The sequence below is a fragment of the Neoarius graeffei genome, chromosome 23 (genome assembly GCF_027579695.1).
Source record: "Neoarius graeffei isolate fNeoGra1 chromosome 23, fNeoGra1.pri, whole genome shotgun sequence".
Taxonomy (NCBI): domain Eukaryota; kingdom Metazoa; phylum Chordata; class Actinopteri; order Siluriformes; family Ariidae; genus Neoarius; species Neoarius graeffei.
In genome coordinates this window covers 25,327,141-25,345,982 of record NC_083591.1, presented here as the reverse complement: position 1 = coordinate 25,345,982, position 18,842 = coordinate 25,327,141, and the positions used below count along the sequence as shown (strand labels likewise).

The following is an 18,842-nucleotide window of genomic DNA, read 5'->3' as shown; positions in this document are numbered from 1 at the left end:
ACAGAAATCTTTTATACATTTTATATGTCTATCTATCACTATACACTCAAAAAAATAACTTGCTCAGTGAGCATAATAAAATTATGGAAAGTATTTCCACCCAAGTAAAATGCGTTAACTTAGCCAGAAACAATTTTGTTGAGTGACCTAAATGTCAACCGTTACATGTTACATGTTAGACTTAGGTTCATGTAACAGACACCCATGTTGGTTTTTTTGAGTGTATGCAAACACTGGGTAATTCCTTCACTTCAGATCTTTTAAAATAATTTATAATAATTTGGTAACTGTTTCAATCAACTACCATTCTGTGAGTATTCTGCCAAACACACAGTAGTTATGCTGACATTTACTCTACTGCATCTTCTCTTCATCCTTATGCCGGTGTTCCATCTCAACAAGAACAAAAACATTTTTTGGATAGTTTCTTTGATGTTTTCAATATGCAGTTTCAGAATGTGAAGAGACATTGGTTTGTCGTATCTGCACTTAGAAGTCATTGGTTAAATGGGCTGTTCCTCACATTGCGTGTTGCAGCCCAGCAACTCCAGTCTGAGGGCCATGCCATTATGTGACCCACGGTCAGGATATACCCGCAGGAAACGCATCATCAATGGCTTGAAGTAACGTACCTCTGGAGTGTCATGATTTTGGTTTCCCATGAATACCTGCAGAAGGATGAAAGTTGATACATATACATAACTACACGCTAGATACAGTCACTGGCCACTTTATTAGGTACACCCATACACCTGCTGTTTTATGCAGTTATCTAATCAGCCAGTCCCTTGACAGCAGCACACTGCATCAAATCATGCAAATACAAATCAAGAGCTTCAGTTAATGTTCACTTCAAACATCAGAATGGGAAACATTGTGATCTCTGTGACTTTCACTGTGGCATTGGTGTTGGTGCCAGATGGACTGGCTTGAGTATTTCAGAAACTGTTGATCGCCTGGGGTTTTTACACACAACAGTCTCTTAAGTTTACACAGAATGATGCAAAAAAAACCCCAAAAAACATTGAGTGAGACACAGTTCTATGAGGTCAGAGGAAAATGGCCAAATTGGTTTGAGCTGCCTGGAAGGACATAGTAACTCATCTAATCACTCTTTACAACTGTGGTGAGCAGAAAAGCATCTTCTGTAACAGCAGAAGAGCACATTGGGTTCCACTGCCTCCAGCCAAGAACAGGAAAGTTCCCTTTTAAAATGGCCAGCGTGTGTGTGTGTGTATCCATGTTGATTTTTCTTTGTCCTCTATATTTAGTATTTCTGAAGAATGCTGTTTATTTACCAACAAAGAATATATGTAATTATATTTCACTGAAACATAATTACAAGTATATTCTCTTCAATTACTATGCATATCTCTATCTCTCTCTCTCCCTCTCTCTCTCACCTTAGGTTTGTTTCTGTTCTCTTCCTGTATATAGATCCAGTCAGAGCCGTTGGTGCTGTAGGCCAGTCTGAAGCGTCGGACAAACATAACCTTGTCCCTGTGTCTCCCCCCTTGCAAGATGACTGCAGTGACCCAGTGAGTCAAACCAAGGTCCAGTGCCAACCAAGAGCTGTTTGCTGTGCCATGTGGTACAGATGGTACAGGTGCCACCCAGCCAGAGCGGCCTGTCAGTAGCCTGGTCTGCTCAGGTAACCAGCCCCTCTCCAGCTCAGGCCACACAGAGATCTGAGAGTCTAGGATCTGACCAGAGACCATCCCCAACATGCTAGAGCATGGAGAGTCTAAGGAAAAAAAAAAGAGAAACAACTTAAAAATAGAGATTATTGTCTTATTATGAGCTTACAGTCCTGATGCAGGACCGTACTCATCCATTGGCTATTGTTGGAGATTTTAATTTCCACTTAGACAACCTGAATCATCCAGATGCTCATAAGTTTATCAAATTGTTGGTGTCTATAAATTTAGTTCAACATGTCAAGGGCCCCATCCATTGACGAGGTCATACCCCCGACTTAATCATCACTAGGAGGGAAAAATTATAATAGCTGATGTTCAGGTACTTCTGGATGTTTATTCCAGACTTGTAGTACTCGTGTCCAGGACTCAGACTCAAGTCCGACTTGTGTCCTAATTTAAGGACTCGACTTGGACTTGAGCACTGATGACTCAGACTTGGACTCGGACTCATGCATTAACTGCATTAGGACTCGTAAATTGGAGACAAGGACTCTGATGTTTTCTTTATTTTTTCTAACATGCCATAATAATTTGGCATAAGATATTTATATCTACATTAATTTTTGTACAAATTTCGCGCAAGAGTGTCACACCTGTGCACCTTGGCATGTGCATCAGATAGACTCTCGGGCATGCTCCAGACATGTGCGCCAAGCGGACTCTCGCATAAATGAATCACACCTGCACAAGATTAAGGTGCAATCAGCGCACTTATATAAAAACTGTGAAAACGCACTTATTTTTGCAAAGTATCGAGTTGCGTTGCTAACACATTACCTAGCCTTATTTCCTTGTTTGGTTTCCTGATACCTGATTTCCTGTTTCTCATCTCTGATTCTGCCTAGTCTACGACAGCCTGTTTGTGCCTCGCTTGACCTATTACCTGTTTCACTGTTTTACAATTTTGCCTGCCGTTCTGGATTGTTTACCTGTCTTCACTTCTAGAAACACACCTTCTGCACTTACATCAATCTCCCAACCATCTCTGACAGAAAACTTCACACGCCCTGACAGAAAGAATGCACAGTCACCTGTTCATACATCATGTTCAGGAACATGTTAATGCCGTTAAAACAGCCACTGTCAAATGGTGCGGTTGGAGTGTTGGACTCGACTTGGATCAATAGTGGACTTGACTCAGACTCAACTTTAAATTTTCTTGAATCATGGGGACTTGACTCGGACATGGACACTGGGGACTTGAGACTGGAGACTCAAGGTTTAGTGACTCGACTACAACACTGGTTTATTCAGACCATAAAGTGTTAAGCTGTAAAATCAACTATTCTAAGCCACCTCCTTATCATGTTTTGATGACATACAGATAGATCGACAAAGACTTTAGATAACGCCAAACTGCAACTTGACGTCCATGATGCATTCTTACAGCTTGATTGCTCTTCTTTGCCTACTTTAACCCCTTCAATGCCCTTGGACGAGTCACGTACGTTATGAAATCTTTTACCACTGTGCCTTTTGACGGAAGAATGTTTTAGGCATTGACTGTAATTCATATGTGCCACTGTGACGTAAAAGTAACGTGCCATGTAAGGGACATAAAAGGAGGTGTTTATGACGAGTAGCGTACGTCATGAGGCACAGCGGTAAAAGATTTCATGACATACTTGACTCGTCCAAGGGCATTGAAGGGGTTAAATTACCTGGTATCTTTATATAACAACAGTCTTAAAGATATCCATGACACTGTTGCACCAGTTCAGTCTAGATGGATCAGACATCTTCCTCAAGCACCATAGTATAATCAAGAACTACGGCAAGCCAAACGGGACAAACGTATGTTGGAGCATAAATTTAGAAAATCTGGTTGTACAGTGGATCAACAGCAACTTGAATTGAAATGTGCTGAATATAATTCTCTACTTGAAACATCCAAAACACAGTTTTACAAATCTAAAATAGGAGAAACAGACCATAATCAGCTTTTCAGACTTGTTGATCGCTTTTCACACCAAACAATACTGTACTAGAGCGGTGGCTACAATGATCAAGTCCATAATTATCGACACCTTTTCAGATTTACCAATAAAAATTTTTTACAAAGGTGAGTTTCAGTTATAAGTTATTCTTGGTTAATTAATCAGCCGGAAGACCCTCTCACCCTTTGATCTTGTTGTCTGAAGACAGAGCTTATTACCTGAGATGGAATTTTTTTCAGCATGATCAGGAGGTTGAGGAAAAACCCGGACGTTATCATCGCAGGTAAGCATGGTGGGAAAATCATGGACATGTTTTTACTGATCAAATTCGCCGATATTTCATGATATCCTTGTCGAAACCTACTTTTTTCTTACTCTTTTGTTTGACAGTCGCTATTTCGTATCTAAATACGCATTTGAGAAGTCAAGTGATGTTTTGATAATAGTGATCACTTTCACCAGTGTCTACCATTATCGACACCCTGTGGAATTAAGTGACATTTACAACTGTTATGTATCGACCTTTGTGTAATATTGTTGAAGTAGATTAAGTACTTTAAAAAAATAAGTACTGTGATTTATAATAATTTTTTTCTGATTCATAACAGAATGGAATGCTTATAGAGTATTTGGAATCCTATTGCAATAAACAGAATTAGAATTATTCCTAGCATATAAAAAATGAAGTGCTTGAAATATTCAGATATTTCTATTCCATTCAGATTTTTTTTTTGCAGTTTGTCGTAAATATCTACCACATTTTACAATATCAGTAGACATTTTATATTTTGGTTCAAGGAATGACATGCGATCTTTGACCTGAATTTTCATGTGGTTACAATGTCAATTGCCTGTTGACATTTATTGGTAAACTACAAAACTAGAAATTAATACAAACAACAACGAATGATTAACAAAATGCGATCTATGAAAACACTTGGAAAGTGGGTAGAAAGTGGAACAAAGAGATTTTCTGACACAGGTTAAACATAAGTTCATTTGTTTACAAACAGAATTATGTTCTCATTTACATAAGCACTGACCTCGATATATTGACATAAAAGAGATTTTGTACTAAATATAAGTCTCATCTCATCATCTCTAGCCGCTTTATCCTTCTACAGGGTCGCAGGCAAGCTGGAGCCTATCCCAGCTGACTACGGGCGAAAGGCGGGGTACACCCTGGACAAGTCGCCAGGTCATCACAGGGCTGACACATAGACACAGACAACCATTCACATTCACGGTCAATTTAGAGTCACCAGTTAACCTAACCTGCATGTCTTTGGACTGTGGGGGAAACCAGAGCACCCGGAGGAAACCCACGCGGACAACATGCAAACTCCGCACAGAAAGGCCCTCGCCGGCCCCGGGGCTCGAACCCAGGACCTTCTTGCTGTGAGGCGACAGCGCTAACCACTACACCACCGTGCCGCCCTAAATATAAGTCTATGTAAAACAAATTTAAAATAAAAACTGTTTTGTTAACTTAATACCACATACCAATTTTTTTTAAATAAATAATTATCTTGGTATCAATAATTGTGGAACAATCTCGATAACTGTGGCTCAACCTGACCACAAAGTCTGCTAAATCTGGAGAAGAAAAGTCACTACAAGCTTCGCCGGCAAACCGCCATTCCTGTGTCATGTCAAGGCTGACAGCTTGGGCGACAGAATAATGACAGAAGTGCTAAAAGGTGTGGAAGCCTCCTTTGACAATAAGACTTACCCAGTTCTTAAGAAACTTGAAGCTTGCTCATCCAGAATTGCCACACTTGATCCATGGGTTACCGAAGCAGAGAGGCGCATTTCAGACTCTGAGAACGTGGTAGCGAACCATGCTGCTAGACTCACCAAAGCTGAGAGTAAGCTGGAAGTGGCCTTGAATAAAATCGATGATCTGGAGAACAGGGGATGGCAGTGTAACATCCGCATCATCGAGCTACCTAATGTCTTTTTTTTTAAACCTGGCGACCGGAGCTACTGCTAGTTAGCTTCCAAGATGGGACTGTTAAACTAGACTGCTGCCATCGTGCTCTCACCTGCCATTCCCCCCCCCCCCCCCCCGGACAGTGGCCCCGTGCTGTCATCATAAAGGAACCACAACTTTCAGGATAAAGTTCAGATCATGCAAGCAGCAAGGAAAGCTGAGGCTCTGTCTTACAAGGGTGCCTGAATCATAATATTCGAGGATTTCTCTGCAGCTGTTGTAAAGAAGCAACAAGAGTTTTACCCAGTTAAACAGCAGCTTAAGGAGAAGGGAATGTCTTCACCATGCTATCTCCGGCTGTCCTCAGGATTAAATACAACAGACAGGATAAGTTCTTCAAGCAGCTGGAGGACGCTGCAACATTCCTGGAAAAATTGTCTCAGCCCTCGCGTGTCTGCTGAATGAGGATAACTCTTTGCATCTTATCATACACACAGATGTAGTCTAATGCTGAACCTTAACAATAATGTAAGGCTGGGTTGATACTCGGAGTCAGTGAGTATATAGTTCGTTATTCTGACATTTGGCTTGGCGGTGCTGCTGCCTCCTCGCCTTCTTCATTTCTTGCATGTTATTGGGGAATTTAATATGTTAAATTGTATGTGATGCACAGTGATGCCTCTGACACACACACTCACTGGTGAGAGTTGTGTCTGAATCTCCCCCTGGCCAAAATCGAAGTCAAGGGACAGGCAGGGGTCGATCAATCAGCAGACAGAGTAATGAGGGCTAAAGAGTAACGAGAACAAGACAACAACAAGGGTTGAGAACACAATAAGGCAGGCAGAATAACAAGACTTGGTATGACCGGTAAGACGCTGAATGATACTTCGCATCGAGTGAGTGTGGAAGAGGTGTTTATATAGCGTGGGCTGATTAATCAGGGAATGAGTGACAGGTGTAATTAATAGACAGGCAATAGAGGGCGCTGTGGCTCTTGGGTGTTGTAGTTCAGATTTGCCATGTCTGGAATCTGACTGGAAGTGGCACTCTCTATTGCGTTACTGACAGCCCCAATGCTGTATTGGCTTTTTTTCTCTCTTCTCTCCTTTTTATATTTTATTGGTTAAGGTGTCTTATTCCCATGTTTGCTAATTTTTAACAAAATTGCTAATTTTGTTAAATTTGGCCATTTATATCAATAGAGCTGCAGACCAGCAGTTGAAGTCAAGTCAAGTCAAGTTTATTTGTATAGCGCTTTTAACAATAAACATTGTCGCAAAGCAGCTTTACAGAATTTGAACAACTTAAAACATTAGCTAATTTTATCCCTAATCTATCCCCAATGAGCAAGCCTGTGGCAACGGTGGCAAGGAAAAACTCCCTCAGACGACATGAGGAAGAAACCTCGAGAGGAACCAGACTCAAAAGGGAACCCATCCTCATTTGGGCAACAACAGACAGCATGACTATAATATTAACAGTTTTAACATGAAGACAGTTTCGTTGATGTAACTCTTCATTGATGGAAACTTGAGTGCAAAACTGTTCATGACAAGTCAACTGTAGTCCTCAACCATAAAAGCATTACTGTAAGAAGTGTGTCTACCAAATAATTTAATAGTGTTCAGGTTGGAAAGGGTTTGAAACTGCTCAAGCATCTTCCTTTGTATACAGTGTCTTGCAAAAGTATTCACAAAGAATCTAGAATATTCCAGCTCAAATGATAGCAGGATCACGCTGTTCAGCCCATGTAATGTCGATACTCAAGAATCTGCATTGGCTACCAGTAGAAGCAAGAATTAACTTTAAAGCTATATGGCCTTTCAATTTCATAAAATCTGTGAAATTTAATTCCCTCTGATATTTGGTCATTGGGAAATATGTTTATTTCTGCAATATCTCAAAAAAACCCAGGCCATTCTATAGCTGGGAGGTTATTTAATTTGAAGGAATTCCCTAGCAATTAATGTGCATGAAATTGCTCGCTTTGCACAGTCAAGCAGACAGAGGAAGCCCGGTGTGCGCATGCACAGGTTTACCTGCTTCTTCTTCTTTTCCTTTTGGGTTTTATGGCAGCTGACATCCAGTGTTGAATTTCTGTCATCTACAGGTGTACCATTGACCTTGCACTGACAGTTACATCATTCTGTCGCTAAACGAACAGCTGATCACACCGAGGTGCTTGCTGACCGGCGATATTTATTAGTTTGGTCCTGCATTTCCTTTCCTTCACAACAGAACGTCTTTTATTCTCGCTTTCCGTTACTGTACCTGGTTTTTCATGTTTCATTTCCACCCTCCATTTTCCTCTCCTGTTTCAAATTTGTATCCCACAATGCCTTGCGTGAATGAGGAAAGCCCACCACATGATGCGTTACGTAGTATCTTGAATTAGGTCATGGTGAAGCAAGAAAAAGCAGTGGAGAATTTAGGGCCACGTGCCCCTACAATGATTAATTATTCTATTTAAAAATAATAATAATAATAAAATTGGAAATCTGTGATTCAAATTCTGTAGCTTTCAGTCCACTAAACAAACATAATTGGGTGTCATGGAAAATTCTTTTTATGACCTAAACTTGAAAAATCTGAAAGTCTACCTTTAAGGTCCTCCTTATTACATACAAGATCTTGAATGGACAGTCTGCGGGATACCTGGAATCCACCATACAGGAATATCATCCATCACAAACTCTACAATCATCAACTGTTATGCATCCCACCCATTAAATCCAAGACATATGGTTGTCATACTTTCTGCACCTCAGCACCCCAATTATGAAATTCTATTCCAGAATATATCAAGAGAACAGAGATTATGGCAGTTTTTAAAACCAAGTTAAAAACATTTTTGTTTAATAAATATTTTCATTAGGTAGTATGTGCATAGACTTTTAATTATGCAAGCTGCATTGGGGCTAGAAATGCACCCTATAAGAACCTTTATATTAATAATAATAATAATAATAATGATAATAATAATAATAGTAGTAGTAGTAGTAGTAGTAGTGTAAGTAATATAAAATTAGATCATACTGACTGTACAGCTACTGCCAGCACCTTTGATCTAAAGTTAGGACAATTAGATATTAGATCTCTTATGTCTAAAGTGCTAATTGTTAATGAACTTATCACTGATCAGGAGTTTAATGTACTGTGTTTAACAGAAACATGGATTAAACCAAATGAATATGTAGCTTTAAATGAAGCTAGACCCCCTGGATACAATTATATACACCAGCCTCGTCTAACTAGCAGAGGAGGAGGTGTCTCAGTTATTTATAATTATTATCTAGGCATAACACAAAAACTTGGCTATTCAATACGTTTGAAATTCTTCATATTTACATATGCAGCCACAAAAAATAATTCCACCCAGTCAATTCTGTAACTTACTACTTACAGGCCCCTGGGGCCATATTTTGAATTTCTTTCTGAATTTGCAGATTTCATCTCAGACCTGGTTATTTCCTTATACAAAACCTTAGTTGTTGGAGACTTTAATATACACTTTGATAACTCAGAAGACCCTCTGAAAACAGTGTTCATGTTCATTCTAGATTCAGTAGAGGTTAATCAGAACGTCACAGGACCAACTCATAATGGTGGTCACACTCCTGATCTAATACTAACATTTGGATTAAATATAGAAAACATTCACACTTCCACAATCTGAAGCTTCCTCAGATCATTATCTCATCTTATTCAAAATATGTCTGAGCAATAATACATGCACCTTGCTATGCTACTGTATTAAACATACATTCACATCAACTACTGCACAAAAGTTGATCAGTAATCTCCCAGCGATATTGACTTTGATTGGATCATTGTCAGACCCCAAAAAACTTGATCGGGCAACTGATTGCTTAGAGTCAACGTTCTGCAATACTTTAGATAATGTAGCTCCACTTAAAGGAAAAATGATTAGACAGGAAAAACGAGCACCCTGGTAATGATTACACTTAACCTTAAAACAGACCAATCAAAAATTAGAACGTAAATAGCGTCAAACAAAATTGATAGTATTTCAATTTGCAGGGAAGGAAAGCCTCCTGAAGTATAGAAAAGCTGCTAGATCAACGTCTCTCCCCACCCTAATAGAGGATAACAAAAATAATCCTTGAGTCCTATTTAATACTGTAGCAAAATTAACTAGGAAAAAGTCCACCATAGACATATGCACACCTGCAATATGTAGTAGCAATGACTTCATGAATTTCTTCCATGACAAAATTGAAAATATCCGACAAAAAATTCAAACTACTAATCTAAGGCCAGACAATTTAAGTCACCCTTTAGTTCACAATATAACTATATCAGATCGCCAATTAGAATGTTTGACTCCCCTTAGAGAAATTGAACTAACTTCACTAATTTCCACATCAAAATCTTCAACTTGTGCACTAGATCCCTTACCTACAAGACACTTCAAACAGATAATACCAGAAGCAATTGAAGCTCTTCTAAAAAAAAAAAAAATTCTTCCCTTAGAATTGGCTATGTACTCAAATCCTTTAACCCTTTGGGGTCGAGAGCTTTGCCAGCGAAGCTCGACAGGTTTAGAATGAGTAGGTCATGTATTGAGAGAAATATCTTCATGAGTTTATCATACAAGCATGATAAACATATTGACAAACTTTATACTTTACACTTTCCTATGTGCCCATTGCCAAATAATATAGTTTTTAAATTACCTAAATTAGATGAAACATGAAACTTGTCACCTTCTTCAGTCACACCGGAGTCGGAGTGCTGACCGCCGACTTACGCATTCATAAAAGACTATTCACAGGGTAACGGCATGATAATCACTTTCACTCTTTCGGTTTTGATTGGTTTCTCTTTCATGTTGGGAATGCCCACCGTAAACTGGATAAAATCTGTCAGACATAGTTGGAGGTAAAACTTGTTGCGAGATGACACCGATTTTATGCGCTTTGGATGATTCAGGACAGCGATTCAATTCATGATTCAGGACAGAGATTCAATTTCAGGACAGCAGATCAATTCATGATTCAGGACAGTGATTCGGTTCAATCTTGAGAACTGATGATGAATGGTGCCTTTTTAAATTTTTTTTAATTTATTTTGACTCAATCCAGCCAAAGATCAACTCAAGTAAGTGTAAATATTTCTTCGATTTCTGATGAGCAGATCGCTTGATATGCGTGCACTATAGTGCACACACAGGAAAAATGACTGAGCAATTTTTCCAGAGTTAAAAGTATTTTCCTCCAAACAGTTAATTTTGCTTGATTTTGAGTTTAGAGAGTACAATTTGTAGTTAGAGTGGGAGCAAAATTACAGAGTAATTGTGTAACAGAGTAACAGAGGTGGTTATGGCTCTGAACTGAGTAAAATAGTACAAGAGTTAATTTCAAGACACTGAATAGAGTCAAATACCAAAATAAAGTCAAATACCAGATAAATGAAGCTGTTGTAAAAATGAAATGTGTGAAAAAACATTATCTTACCCATTGTGACTTGATTTGATGGGATTAAGAGTCAATCTGATGGGATTAAGAGATGGCAGTGAGAGGGGTTTTCACTCTTCTCATTGAATGAATGGAAAATTTTCACACTTCTCATTGAATACCCCTCCCACTGCCAACCCTTTATCCCAAAACAATAGGACATAATTTCTTTTGATAGCCAGTTGATTGTCCAAATCAATGAAGCAGATTTAAGTTTTTGTGCTGGATACATTCCTAAGACTGAACAGAATCACCTCAAGTGACCAAAACAGTTCGACAGAATGGGTAAAGTCATGTTTTTTTTCACACATTCCAACAGTACTAAAAGTGCTTTTTACAACATCTTCATTTATCTGTTATTATTTTTAAGTACAATCATGACATACATACTACACAGATATTGTATCTAAAATCGTGTTGAATACAAAATTCACATGACTTTGAAAATACTGCTTAGATTTGTTGAAACTGACAACAAAATCAGAGCATGCCAAAATCATTAGAGTTCCAGAAAATACCCTCAGACCCCAGAGGGTTAAACTAGCAGTTATAAAACCTCTGATTAAAAAACCTGACTTCGACCCCTATCAGCTGTTCAATTATAGGCCAATATCAAACCTCCCCTTTATCTCCAAGATCCTTGAAAAAGCTGTTGCACAGCAGTTATGTTCATATCTACATAGGAATAACATCCACAAAATGTATCAGTCAGGATTTAGACCTCATCATAGCACAGAGACAGCACTAGTTAAAGTAGTAAATGACCTACTGTTGGCCTCTGATCAAAACTGTCTCCCTGCTTGTATTGCTTGACTTTAGCGCAGACTTTGACACCATTGATCATACCATTCTCCTTGATAGACTAGAAAATGTTGTGGGATTCAAGGGTACAGCCCTCTCCTGGCTCAGGTCTTAGTTAACTAATCGTTATCAGTTTGTTGATGTAAATGGTGATTTTTCTATGCATATTAAGGTAAATTTTAGTGTTCCACAAGGTTCTGTCTTAGGCCCACTACTTTTTTCTTTATTTACGTTACCTCTGGGTGATATTATTCATAAGCATGGTATTAGTTTTCAACTCTTATGCTGATGACACACAGTTGTATATTTCTGGGAGACACCAGCTTAATAAAATTGAGGAAAGGACATTAGACACTGGATGCTTATTAACTTCCTTCTACTTAACTCTGACAAGACAGAAGTACTTGTACGAGGACCACATGCAGCTAAAAGTAGGTTTTCTGATAACATAGTAACTCTGGATGGCCTTTCTGTTTCTTCACGTGCAGCAGTAAAAGACCTTGGTGTGATAATTGACTCCAGTCTCTCATTTGAAACTCATATTAATAACATTATGAGGATAACTTTCTTTCATCTCAGAAATATTGCTCAAGTAAGAAATTTAATGTCACTACATGATGCAGAATAACTAGCTTTTGTTACCTCTCGTTTGGATAATTGTAATGGCTTACTCTGGTTGTTCCAATAAGTGCATAAACAAGCTCCAGTTAGTTCAAAATGCAGCAGAGGAAGTCCTTATTAGAACTAGGAGATATCACCACATCACCCCTATCTTTTCCACATTGCATTGGCTCCCAATCAAATTTTGCTTTGAATATAAATTACTACTACTGGCCTATAAAGCACTGAATGGTCTTGTACCACAGTACCTGAGTGAACTTCTGGTCCTTTATGCCACGCCTACTTAGATCAAAAGGTGCCGGCTATCTGTTGGTGCCTCATATATTGAAGGCTACATCGGGGGCAGAACCTTTTCTTAAAAAGTCTCACAGTTATGGAACAGCCTTCCAAGTCATGTTCGGGACTCAGACACAGTGTCAACGTTTAAGTCTAAGCTGAAAACATATATTTTTAGTCAAGCCTTTTGTTAATAGCTTTTTATTAGGTAAAGGAGTAGATCTGGAAAGTCCGCAGGCATAGAGTGTTTTGGTAAACTGGGATGTATGGATGATTCTGCCCCCCACTCTCACGCATTCACTCAAGTTTGTTGACGGTGTAGTGGCTGTCTGCTTTATGTCCCAGAGCTCCATCATGTCTGTGTTACCTCATATCTTCTGGTTCTCCCTTTTAGTTATGCTGTCAGAGTTAGTCTTGCTGGAGTCTCTGCTTGGCACAAAATCTATACTGTTCTTAACCATTAGGTGACACCGAGCATACCTTACAACCTGTTTTTTCTTTCTTCCCCCACTCTCCCTCTCTGTGTCTCCCTCTGTCTGTCTCTCTCTGTCGAGTTACATGTCGATTCTCAGACACCAGTGATACTGACCTCTCCTGCTCTTTGGACCTGCCTGATCCATCCTGATGCCCTACATCTGGCTGGAGTCTCATCACATCGCTCCTGTGGAGGATGGCCCCATATGGACAGTCTTAGAAGACACAATTAGAAGATGGCTCTGGACATTTAGTTTTACTCTGATGGCTGAGGACTACAATTGACATGATAACTTTAGGACTGCAGTTGTCATGAGCAGTCTTGCACTCAAGTCTCCATCAATGGGGAGGGGCTTCTCGCTGTCACACAGGGAAGATGGCAGACGCAGACGTGCACGCATGCAGCTCGGCAGATGTTGTGTGTTTGTATCGTGTGCTTAAACCATCTAAACGCAAACTACATCACTGGATTATAATCTCTTATATTACCGCGCTGCTATTGCTGTCTGTGCAATATCGCCATAACAAAGAAAACACCTGATTTGTTGGCAGTGGTGGTCAACACCTGCTGTATTCCAAACTCAACATCAATGGACACGCAAAGGTGTTTCCTATGTCGCGTGAAGTGCCATCTAAGTCACGCCATCTCATTCAACTCGCAATACTACTACTTCTGGCTGGTGATGTAGAATGTAACCCCGGACCGCAATCAACAACGAGCAGACAAAATGCCGTCATGGGAAGTTCACTGGAAAATGCCTTGTTCGTAACTCTCCTTTATAACCTGCTTGTGGCCAATGCTAGGCCCGAACCCCTTGCAACACTACCACTGCTGGCGCTGCCAGGTCAGTCTGTCTACGCTACACAATTAATGACCTGTCTTTACTCACTCCCTGTGCTGCCGTGGCCGTCTGTGCCGATTGTCCGGTCTTTGGCTCTTATGGGTGGCTGCTCGACGGGGCCCGCTGGGGTGGCGTTGTCGAGTGGCACTGGTCAAGGGCTGCGGGAGGCAGCGTTGGCTAAAGGTCTGGAGTGTCTGCGGCCGGGAGCTGCGTCCAACTCTACAAACTCTGGGGAGGCCATCTCGTCGAAAGAGTGGAATACTGAGCTCAACATCTCCAGTGGTGGTGAGTCCCAAAACACGCCAGGTCGTCATGATGGAAAACTGGCAAAGACTATGCCCATAATCAGACCTAAAAATCCCGTGATGAAAAAACATCGCACTGCAAAATTTTTTCAAACGCTTAATCAGGCTCGAACTGTATGGGACCCTCGATGTAAAGTTAAAGGGCTGTTTGGCGGACATTTAAACATCCGGAGTATGTCAACTAAACGCGAACAACTGGAAAACTTGCTTATAAACTCCAATATCGATTTTCTTGGACTGACGGAGACCTGGTTAACCCGTTCCTCTCCAGAGGCCCTTATTACCATGCCAGGATATGATGTTTTTAGGAACGACAGAGACAATGGGAGGGGAGGGGGGGTTTATTATATGTGAAAAGCGTTATTAAATGTAAACAGATTGAATGGCAAACTGATATTGAATGTGTTGGGGTCAACATCACACTCTCACCTGAAATGACTCTCTCACTCATTTGAATGTATCGAAAGTCTTCAGCAAAACCTGAGTTTTATGATCAGTTAAAAAAGCTCCTACATAACTGTGATCTTAACAAAGAGGTTAATTTGATGGGTGATTTTAATGTCAATTGGAGTGATAAGGGTGGAAGAAAAAAGCTTAAAAACATTACAGACTATTTTAATCTTACACAGTTAATTGAACAACCCACAAGAGTAACTAATCATTCAGAAACTAAAATAGATTTGTTATTCACAAATAGACCAGAAAGAATTACTAAGACATTTAATTTAATAACAGGGCTGTCAGACCATAATATAATTCTCTTTGCTAGGAAGTTAAAAAAGCATCGTTTCCACTCTTCAACCGCATCCACATGTAATTTCGAATCAATTCCAACTAACCAACAGCAAAATCTTGGGGCAGTACTAAGAGAAGTTGAATGGGATATGGTCCTCTCTGGAGACATGGAGAATGACTGTGATCAGTTCACTTTAACAATTAAGAAAACTATGGAACCATTTTTGAAAAAGAGGAGTAAAAGGAAAAGTAGGGATACTGTGCCTTGGCTTAATGAAGAATGTAGGGAACTCATGAAGGAAAGAGACCAATCACTGAAACTGTCGCTAAAATCTGGTCTTACTATACATAGACAAAAATTTACTTCACTAAGAAACAAAGTTATAAAAAAGTTAAGATTAGCTAAAGCCAACTTCTTCATTAATACCATTAAAGAGGCAAGAGGAAATGGGAAAAAGATATGGCAGACCTTAAACAAGCTTATTGGTAGGAAACAGAATCTTTGCAATAAAGAATTAGAGTTGAAAATAAACAATGCTCTAGTCACAGATCCAACCATTATAGCATCAGAGTTAAACACCTTCTTTCTTAATTCTGTTTTTGAAATAACCCAACTTTTTAATCCTTCTAATTACCCCATTTGCTCCATTAATTGCTCCATTAATTATGCACAACCAGTCTTCCATTTGCAACAAATAACTGAAACAGACGTAGCTAACACCATTAGTGCCTTGAAAAATTCCAAGGCCATGGATTTCTATGGCCTTGATACAAATTTTTTAAAAAGGCACAAAGATATCCTTGTACAGCCTATTACATGTTTGATAAATTTGTCCTTAAAACAATCTGTGGTGCCATCAGCATGGAAAATGGCCCTGGTCACACCCATTTCTAAATCAGGTGATAGATCAGACATGGCCAATTATCGGCCAATCAGTATTTTGCCTGTTGTATCAAAAATATTAGAAAAATGGGTGGTTAAATTAATGATTCAACATCTCAGTAAAAGTAAAAATACACTCCACCCTATGCAATTTGGGTTCAGGACCCACCACTCAACGGAATCGGCCAACTGTTTGTTCTTAGAAAAGGTCAAAGGTTACCTCGATAGGAGCTCTTATGTTGGCGCTGTCTTCCTAGACTTAAAATGAGCTTTTGACACTGTCAATCATAACATTCTTTTATCCACATTATCATATTTTAATTTCTCTGAGCAAGCTCTACACTGGATAAAATCATACTTGTCTGACCGAAAACAATGTGTTCGTGTTAATGACTCAAAATCATCACCCTGTGACTGTCCCTCAAGGATCCATACTTGGTCCAATCCTGTTCACACTGTATATAAATGACTTACCAGACGTATGTAAAGATGTTGATGTTCAGCTGTATGCAGATGATGCTGTAATTTTTACACATGCCAAGAACTATCAACAGATAGCCACTACACTTACGTCTGCAATGTCTCATATTGATGACTGGCTGACTAAGTCATGTCTATATCTCAATACGAAAAAGACAGTCTGCATGGTTTTCTTTAAGCAAAACATGAAGGTGTTACACTCTAATGTTTTCCTTAGAGGGCAGGAGTTTGATATTGTTAACGAATTTAAATATTTAGGAGTGATTTATGATTCAACCCTAACATTTAAAAAAGTCATGTAAAAAAGGTTGTAAGCAAAGTCAAATTCAACCTGCAGAATTTTAAAGAAGTTAGACCATATCTTGACACAAAAGCTGCCAAGCTGTTTTTACATACTATGATTTTTTCACATATTGAGTATTGTTTTATGAATTGGTCACTAACTAACATAACCGCGCTTAAGAGTATTGAATCCCTTTTTAAGAAAGCTATAAAAATATTAGATAAAAAGCCTCTGTCATTTCATCACTGCAGCATTCTAGAGAGACACAAACTGTTAAGTTTTGAGAATTTTAAAAACTTCAAGTATGTTTGTTTTTTGTACAAAGTGTTATACAATCTTGCACCCCCTCCACTGCATGGCTTTTTTAGAAGACTTGAAAGTGGAGGTAGCACACGGGCCTCTGTAAAACGGGACTGTATAATTCCATTTAGACGCACCTCTTTTGGGCAAAATGTATTGTCAGTAATAGGAGGTAATTTCTGGAATACTTTGCCCATCCCAATAAGAGAGTGTCCAACATACAACACTTTCAAAACTCATTTAAAACAGTGGCTCCTAGAAAACCAGAGATGCACTCACTATTAATTGCCAAATATTTCACCATTTAAATGTCAATGTACAGGTGAATGAGTATTAATGTCCTTGTCTTCTTTGTTGCTTGTCGTCTTTTTTTTTTTTTGTTTTGTTTATCTGTTTTTGTGGCAATGTTTATGTCATCATTATAGTGATTGAGTGCTGGATGAATGTTTAGCTGTCTTTTTTATGCTTTGTTTTATGTTACCTGCCTGGGGACTGCAGATGAAAAGTAGTTATTTTACTAATTCTGGCATATTTACATGCTGTATTCTTATACAACAATGTTCATCAATATGCATGGTCCCTATTAAATAAACCATTAAAATAAAATAAAATAAATGAAGTTGATGACTTCAACAAAGTAGACTTCATGCAAAAACTCTAATGAATTTCCTGGTTACACAGTTGTACTTTGTAACTATATAGGACTTGGTTATAGAAGGAAGTTATTTATAATCATGCTATCTTTTATCACCCAAACATGGATGGGTTCTCTTTTGAGTCTGGTTCCTCTTAAGGTTTCTTCCTCATGTCGTCTGAGGAAGTTTTTCCTTGCCACCTTTGCCACAGGCTTGCTCATCAGGGATAAATAAAAATTTTGGGATTAAAATTAGCTCAACTGTTTAAAGGCTTTATTTTTCTATAAAACTGCTTTGCTCATTGTCTGTTGTTAAAAGCGCTATCCAAATACAATAATTTGACTTGACAACAGCATAAACATAGAAAGGAAACTGCAGAATAATAACACAACAGCTGTAGAGATGAACATGAAATCCATCACAGGATATAGATGAATCCAGTAATTTGTGTTTTCCACCATCTACCGTAGCAGCACCACCATTACTGTACTGGCAAGTTGTAGTGACTGTTTCTATTGCTGCCTGCTGATGGTGGCTGACAGTGACAGCAACATGGGTAGATGGATTGACTACATTAGGCAGTGATCCTCAGTTACTGATAATGATACTTTATTCCCATCTTAATTTTATTCAAATTTTACATATTAGTTAGACATTCTGACAATAGCTAGAAATAGAGAATGGAGAAATTGAGAAAAAAAAATGGACCACTTGATGACCATCAACCACATTTCAAGGGATCAAGTGTAATATACTGTACTAAAGTCACTGTAATAGCTAGCTAGCATAATCATTCACAGTTTCCATTTAACCATTACAGACAAGTGGCATTAGTTAAAAATGTGTTTTTTTAAAATATGCATTCAAGATTATTTCATTAATCACCTGGCATGTGATGAGTCACATGAACCAACAACTTGGTTCTCTGCACACCCAGGGAATCTATGTAAAGTGCATGGTCTCACACATGGGCATTCTTTATAAAGTAAAGACTTGTGTATTTCTTATTCAGTTTTTTCCAAAGCTGAATTTACCACAGCTGTTGAAGCAGCACAGAACCACACAGATTCTTCCTGATTTCTGAGACATTATTGTCAAAAGTAATTAAATTCACTTTAATTTGATTTGTTAGAAAAGAGCGATAACCATCTTGATTT

At 38.8% G+C, this 18,842-nt stretch overlaps 1 protein-coding gene across 2 annotated transcripts in view; it reads right to left on the bottom strand.

Annotated features, from left to right (window-relative positions):
• Positions 1 to 18,842, bottom strand: part of nrp1b (neuropilin 1b) — a 186,333-nt gene that overhangs the window by 71,944 nt on the left and 95,547 nt on the right. For both annotated transcript variants that reach the window (XM_060905961.1, XM_060905963.1), the window contains exons 9-10: positions 1,404 to 1,744; positions 524 to 668 (exon numbers count right to left, since the gene is read on the bottom strand). In XM_060905961.1, the coding sequence (XP_060761944.1) occupies positions 524 to 668; positions 1,404 to 1,744 (486 nt within the window). The remainder of the gene's footprint in view (positions 1 to 523; positions 669 to 1,403; positions 1,745 to 18,842) is intronic.